Raw genomic sequence first — 7,297 nt, 5'->3', positions numbered from 1 at the left:
GCTGTGTAATCGGCGTAGCCTTTGCACAGGTCAGGAGAGCGCGCTTCAAAACCAAGCTCCCCGCTTGTGTGTAAAGGGCACATTGCAGGATTTGCATGTGCCCTTCAGCTCAGCTCCCCGGGCTGGCGGGGATCTTTTTCTGTTTCCATGACTCGCCGGCCCCTCCTCTGGCTGCGAGCATTTGAAGCTGAGCTCTTTGGCCAACCAGTCCTTGCTGAAATGTCAATACGCTACCGGGACGCTGGCTCGCAGGGTTCATCATGGTTTCCAGGCAGTGCATGGCTTTGTTCCTCTGCTTTCTGCTGCTCATTCCTCTTTCTCTGGATGCAGGTACGTCGCAGGCTGTGGCTGTAATGATGTTTACCGGCAATGGGCCCCTCTCCTGTTACTCAGGCGTAATTTTCATTGCAGGCTTTTAGCACTCTTGCATGTTTGTCCTGCCTCTGGTTGAGCCTGTGAGTTATTCTAAGGCTCTTGTTTGCTTTCAGTGATGGCATCCACACGCTCGTTTTGCCAACTAAGGAAAAGCACCCCTAGGCTGCTAAGTGAATCTATTCAGCACAGACAGCAGGGAAACCATCGGCGCCCTGCCCGCTACATGAAAAAAGGAACTTGGATTTATTGTTATTTCATGTTGAGCTGTGGCATTTTTCAGAGCAAAGAATCAATAGTCTGTCGTTCAGCTGATGAGAAATTAAGGAGGTGAGGGTCTAGCCTGTTTCGGCAGCAGTAGAAGCCAGTGAGGTGGTAGCTCTTTGGTGGCTCTGGTACGTGTCTGAAAATCAGGTCCTAAATTAATAAAGCAGATCCAGTGCTTTCGGATCAGGCATTGACTCCCACACTGCAGTGAACAAAGCTGGAAAAACACGTAACAGAGTCGAAAGCGTTCCAATGCAAATAAGTGGGGAACACCGAAATAAAAGCGGATGTCCCCAGCTACGCACCCAGGCACGCTCCTCTGTCAGAGCCTCTGCACTGACAACATGTGTCATGTACCTGCAGCGTAAGGTTAATTAAAAGCCTTTAAAGAAAGCCATATTAAACGCATACAGCCTGACTTTGAAATCACAGCTGAAAGCCCCAGCTGACATTCCCACAGTGGGCAAATGTTGACGAAGCACCCTGGGATGAATTCAGTGCAGGCCACCCAATATTTTATTCCTTCAAGTAACTTTGAAATATAGGGGAAATTACCGCTATTTTGCACATAATTCTGCAAATGTTCTGATTAAACACCAATGTTCAGAGACACCTCTCCAGACTGGAACAGTCCCTCTCAGGATTTATGTTTGTGTGTATGTCGGTGAGGACACACGTGAGTCTTGTCCTTCAGCAACCACCTCAGGGCCCTTCCAGCAGGTAGAAGGTGACTCCTGCTCTCTCAGGAGGTCACGAAGTGGAGAATGCCCTGTGGGAAAGGCAGGCGATGTACATCGGCCTCAAACCCCAAACCTACCCGCAATCCTGGGTGAAATAGATGAAAGCGCAAAAATGTAAGTTGTTGGCATGAAGCTCCAGAATCCTCTACTGACGTGGAGGAGAAAAAAAAAAAAAAAGCGAAATTAATTATTTCGAGACTTGTTCTGCATAGTACATGGAGCAAAAGTACACCGCAGCTCTGGGACTTCTTGCTCGTTGCCCTGAATTGTGGCAGGAGGGCATAGCTGTGTGGCGTGATGCTATCCTGGCACTGAGCAGCAGATCAGCGCGGTGACGATGCTGTCACCAACTCTTTCAGTGCATGCTTCTGCCAGCTGGAAGTTGATGTAGCTCCACGGTGTGAGCTCTGCTCACGTCTGCTATTGAACCTGTGTATACCCGAGGTCTTCCCAAAGCACGGCAGAGGCACGCAGGGGGAAGACCCACGTGGCCATGGTCTACGGTGCTGGCAGCAGCTAGGAGCCATCCGCAATGCGAACAGCATTGTCCAGCTTTCCTATGCGCCTCAACGTGGCCTTTTTTACAGAAGAAAGCGAAAGATAAATATATTAAAGCGGTGCTTCTAAAATTGGGGTCCGTCAGTGGCAGGGGAAGTCCCTTCTGCAGGGCCAAAGAGTCAAGGGGCGTGAGATAACGTGGGTGACGAATGGAGCACTGGGGAGTGAGGGGTGACTCTGGTCCACCTGTCACCGAGCAACTTAGTACAGGAAAATTGGGTGTCGCCATGTACGTCAGGGCTAGGTAAAGCAACACATGCTTTTCGGCTGCTAGAATTGAAAGAAACTGTGCTCTGCCTGCTGTGAGCTACGATACGACGTGCGATGGTACCTTGGGAGTCGCTGGCGTACGACGCTGGCGTAACACGCCATCTCCTCTTAGGCTCTGGGCTCTGTAAAATTCATGTGCTGCCTTTACCTGCCTTTACCTTTACTGTAGCTGGGAGGCAGGCCAGAGAAAGGAGGCTTTTTCACATTTGCCCTTTTCTTTTCTAAAGCATCTCAGAAAAAGCCTGGGAAGCAGAAAAGCTGTCAGGGGAAATCGTCCCCCCAGCCTCTCTGTCCAGAGAGCGCAGCTGTAGGACAGGCAGAACACGCCGCTGTTTTTCAGTCTTTCTAAAGCAGGAAGAGGCAAGCAGCGTTTTGCAAAGGCAAAGACGAGCCAACAGCTTCTTTGAAGAGATAAAACTGGGGTCACTAGAGCGAGAATGCATGGAAGAAAAGTGTTCCTTTGAGGAAGCAAGGGAGATTTACCGTGACGATGAAAGGACAGTAAGTAACACGGGGCTGGGCGAGCGCTCGCTGTCGGATGGACTCCCCCTACTCTAGGGCGTGCTTTGACACTTTAAACCATGAGAGAGAGGGAAAAAAAAAAAAAAAAAGCTTTTTTCGTCCTGCTGTTTGCATCTTTCTTGCATATTTACAGGGGGACGTGCAGCAGGAGTGAGTTGCAGGAGGGCCATACTGCATGGGCCAGCCCAGGCAGTACCAATCCGGGGGGCGGTGGGAAGGTGGATGCTCTCTAAGTTGTCTCCCCATCCCCCCAGTAATTCCTGGCCCAACAATACCTTAAATTATGGTATTGTGCAACATCTGTTTCAGTCAATCCCACCTCAATTATACGGAGGTGACCGATGGATAGCCTATTCATGTGTGTTACACAGTGCCCTTCTCTACTGGTATACAAAAATAACGTAGAATGTAGGAAATCATGTACAATATTTTATGGATACCAACTTTCATAAATTATAAAGGCAAAGCGGCATCACTGTGGCTGCCTGTAACCCCTCTTGTACTGCAAGGGCTGTAGGGCTTAACCTGAGGTTAATTTTTCTTTAATTAAATCTCGCATCTTTTTCTTCCAGAAAGAGTTCTGGCACATCTATTCCGGTACGACTGTTCGGGATGCTCTAGCAGCTGCGAAAACGCTCCCGCTGCTGCAGCTCTTCGCGTGAGCCAGACTGACGCTGCATGTTTTTACAGACCCCAACCAGTGTGACTCCAACCCCTGTCAGAACGGTGGGAGTTGTGACGACCAGTTCCAGGATTACGTGTGCCGCTGTCCTGCCGAATATGAGGGCAAAAGCTGTGAAAAAGGTCAGCTCCAGCATAGCTTAACAAAACAAAAATGTCATTATGAATGGAAATGCAAGGCATTGAGGTAAAGAGTAGCGATCGTTGTCGTTTGGCATCATTCTAGCAGTGACGGCTACTGTTCACGCTGCCTGCGGTGTCGTGTGGTGGATCTAACCAGCTGGCAGTCAGGCACTGCAAGGCCCCAGCATAATTATTATCCTATGATGACTTTGTTAAAAAAAAAAAAAAAATTGCCTTTTTTGCATGGTCTGAGAGAAAAAGGAAGTGGGTTTTGCTACCCAAGTGCTGAAGTTGCATTGACTTAGAAGCTCGGTACAGTATGCGAATGAGAACTACGCTGCATCCGCCTCGTACAAAGCCCGAAGGGACAGATCCAGCGGGTAATGAAGTCCTCCCACTGATTTCAGTGGGCACTGCATGCTGTTATGCCCTCAGAACGCGCTGAGCCCAAGCAAGGGCTAGGCACTCGTCAAGTCTAACCAGGCAGGCTCCGCAGCCATCCCAGAGCATCCTTCTGCCAAATGGTAAAACACAAAAGAGTTATAATTTGTCAGTCATACATTACGATGTTTACCACGCCATTACAACACCTCCAGGCAGCTGAGATACCAAATGGTAAAACACAAAAGAGTTATAATTTGTCATACATTACGATGTTTACCACGCCGTTACAACACCTCCAGGCAGCTGAGATACTGTATAAATGCAGACTGATTTAATTTTAGGTGTATGTTTCCTAGGCATAGACTTTTCCTCCCTAATCCCTGGAGACCCGGGCCTGCCTGGCTTTTGCCGAACGGAAGGTGTGTTTCGTGCGGTCGCTGTACATAAACCACAGAAATCCGCTTTGCTGCCTTGCTTCCCCGTCAACATTTCAAGTTGCAGCTGACTCATGGTAAGCACCAAAATCCACATTTGGCCGCCTAAATACTCTTTCTCTGACTTTAGCCACGGCCGACAAACTGAAGTGCATTTACGACAACGGTGGCTGTGAACAGTACTGCACTGACGAGCAGTCTGAACGACGAGTGTGCTTCTGTGCGGACGACTACGCTTTAGCAAGTGACGGCGTGTCCTGCGTTCCCCAAGGTAAGATGCTGCTCGCCTGATGCTGAGTCTAAGCCAGCCCCGGAAGAGAAGTTTTCACGTACCCATCAGGAGGCGCAAGGTGTAACCCTTCGCCACCAGCTCCCCACCTCTTCGTCAAGGGCAGAGTCCAGAGCTGTAGGTTTGGGCTTCTGGTGGAAATTAGACACCCCAGAAAAGCAGTCGGGGAAGCGTGAGCACCCAGCAGGGAGCCTTTGGGACCCCTCCTTCCTGGCCTCAGAGGTAAAATATTTGGGGAAAATATTTTCGGGGCAGCACTGTTTTACTGTCGGATCTCCAATCTGAATTTGTGATTTATGGATTTTATTACCATATTTTTTCAGCACAGGAATCAAGGGAAGAAGAGGCCTATTAAAACCAGAGAAAAACAGTTATTCTTTTTATTTTTCTCTTTTTTTTTCCCCTCTATTTGGTAGGACCAGCACACTTTTGGTATTCCTCTAGGCACTACAGCTAGATATTTCTCTTACTCATCTAGCAAGGTAAATTTCATCTGGGACTAGGATAGCACAAGTTAATTATTTTTCCAATACATAAGCTGGCACCTGACTCTATTGCAGATGCCTACTTCAATTATTTTATTAGAGGGGAAAAAGAGACCCCTGGGGATAAGAAAATAATGGACAGAGCTGCAGGGAGCATGCGAAGTAATTCTGAGGCATAACGCCCCCCCTACACAACACCTCAGCGGAGCACTCATGCGGAGAACTGATAACGACAACCTAGCTCTCAACAACAGCAATTTCATTAGAAAAAAAAGTCTGGTAAGGTGCTTATCCCTTATTAGCAGATTCTGCAATATCCCGTGATGGGGAAGCTGTTTTTGTTAGAAGCTGAGAACAATGAATTCAATATTCCCCACAGGGTTTTTCCCCTGCAAGGAAGATGTATTTGCTGCTGCTTGCTTCTTGGGGACCAAAATACCCATAGCACTGTCCGTGTGTTGCAAGGAGACAAAACTGTGTGACTGCCAGAGTGCCAGCCCCTTCACCGCCCTTCTGTCATCTCTCACAGTGCCCCTTTCGAAGGCCCAAACTTGCATTGCCCCCGCATACAGCGTTGGAGGGCGCAGGTTGCGTTACGCCTATCCTGACCTTCCGTCAGCTGCCACCAAAGAGCCAGTCCCATTTCTCCGTACTTTGCCTGTTCCCGTAAAAGCTTGATGTTCTCTCTGCATCAGGTGACGTAACCGGCACATTCAGGCTGTTAGAGATCCATGGGGATGCCTCATGGATTCAGCTCAGCGTAGACTATAGGGCCCTGGCTCCCGAAGCGATAGAGGGTGAGCACTCATCCTCACGGTGTTATCGCAGAGTGACAGCTGGGTTGTCAGGGTTGATCAGATGTAAGGGTTGATGTGTTCAGTTACAGCACAGCCACATGGCACACAAAAAAACCCCAGCCCCCAAGGTAGACCACCTTCTTCTTCGTGAAAGGAAAACTGTTGGGTGAAGGATGTACTGAAAACACCAAGGCTTCCTCTGCACTGCAGCTCAGTCTCACGTTCAGTCCTCAAGAGTTGATGCTCTTATTGCCAATTTTCACATGCTTGCTCAGGCTAAAAACGGACCTTAGACTGAGATGCGCAGCCTGGAAGATTCCAGGATGCTCTGCACCCGAGCCAGCTAGGCACAATCTGCTGGGAGGCATACCAGAAGACACAGTGTCTGCTCTTAGGAGATCTTCGGGTCCACCCAAACCAGGGATACGTGCAAGCTGCACGTCCCATGCTTAAGCCTGCGCCTCGCCGTGCCATGGATGCTGTGCACTTAGCACAATTGAGTTAAAGGCAGCAGGGTTGCTGGAATTATGTAGACTACAAAGCTTGACAGAGTCACTTCTGCTGTCCAGCCTGCAGCCTACCTCATTGTGTTGACACGTGTCTTAAGCAGGTGTATTGTTTGCCACCTCCCATGGTGGGTGAATATATGTCAATGATACTGCATGGGCCTGCGCTCTATTTCTAAAAGCATTTCTGGGTGTTTCCAAACAAAAAGACTACTTACCTGCTGAGCTGCTTTAAATTACCTTTGAGAACCCATGCTCCCACACCAAAATCCAGTTTTTCGCTGAAAAAACCTAACTTCACTGAAAACCTTACCGATTTTGCTGTGAATTCAGTGCAATAAAATCACACTTGCTGTCCTTTGGGGTTTTTCTTCTGTTCTTTTTTTTTCAGTGAAATACCCATGTGGAAAAATACCGGTGCTGGCAAAAAAAAATGTGACTGCACAGGGGAGAATAGTAGGTGGTTTAATCTGTCCTCCAGGCGAATGTCCATGGCAAGTGAGTCTTCAGAAATCTTTCATTGCCTTTTTTTTTTTCCCCCGGTATGAAACCACTATCTTATATTAATTGTTTTAAATCTGCTATGTTAAAAATCCATAAAAAGTGCCAGGTCTGGACAACCAAATTCCTTTCTTCATGCGTAGCCAGCAGATCCATCTGTTTCAATCACACATCTTAGGCTTGTTCTGGAGCGCCTGCTTGCACAGGAGTGGAGCGGTAACACAACCTCCTCTGCCTCCTGACCCCTTAGTCCTTAACCTTACTGCCAGCAAGAATTTTAGCTGCAGCTTGCAGGGATATGCTCTTGGCCATAACAGGCAGGGTCCATGCTACAAGATGGAGAAAATGTCAGTGGAAAGACTCCCCCC

The 7,297-nt window shown here is 48.4% G+C and overlaps 1 protein-coding gene across 1 annotated transcript in view; it reads left to right on the top strand.

The window, feature by feature from the left end:
• The first annotated feature begins 260 nt into the window (after positions 1-260).
• The window catches only part of LOC104132450 (coagulation factor VII), an 8,217-nt gene continuing 1,180 nt past the window's right edge, over positions 261-7,297 (top strand). Inside the window, exons 1-6 of the mRNA XM_009645732.1 lie at positions 261-330; positions 2,548-2,708; positions 3,302-3,326; positions 3,420-3,533; positions 4,482-4,622; positions 6,820-6,926. Coding sequence (XP_009644027.1) covers positions 261-330; positions 2,548-2,708; positions 3,302-3,326; positions 3,420-3,533; positions 4,482-4,622; positions 6,820-6,926 — 618 coding nt within the window. The remainder of the gene's footprint in view (positions 331-2,547; positions 2,709-3,301; positions 3,327-3,419; positions 3,534-4,481; positions 4,623-6,819; positions 6,927-7,297) is intronic.

This window comes from Egretta garzetta, unplaced genomic scaffold (genome assembly GCF_000687185.1).
Source record: "Egretta garzetta isolate BGI_Z169 unplaced genomic scaffold, ASM68718v1 scaffold168, whole genome shotgun sequence".
Taxonomy (NCBI): domain Eukaryota; kingdom Metazoa; phylum Chordata; class Aves; order Pelecaniformes; family Ardeidae; genus Egretta; species Egretta garzetta.
The sequence above is the reverse complement of the archived record's forward strand: the minus strand, read 5'-3'. Positions and strand labels throughout refer to the sequence as shown.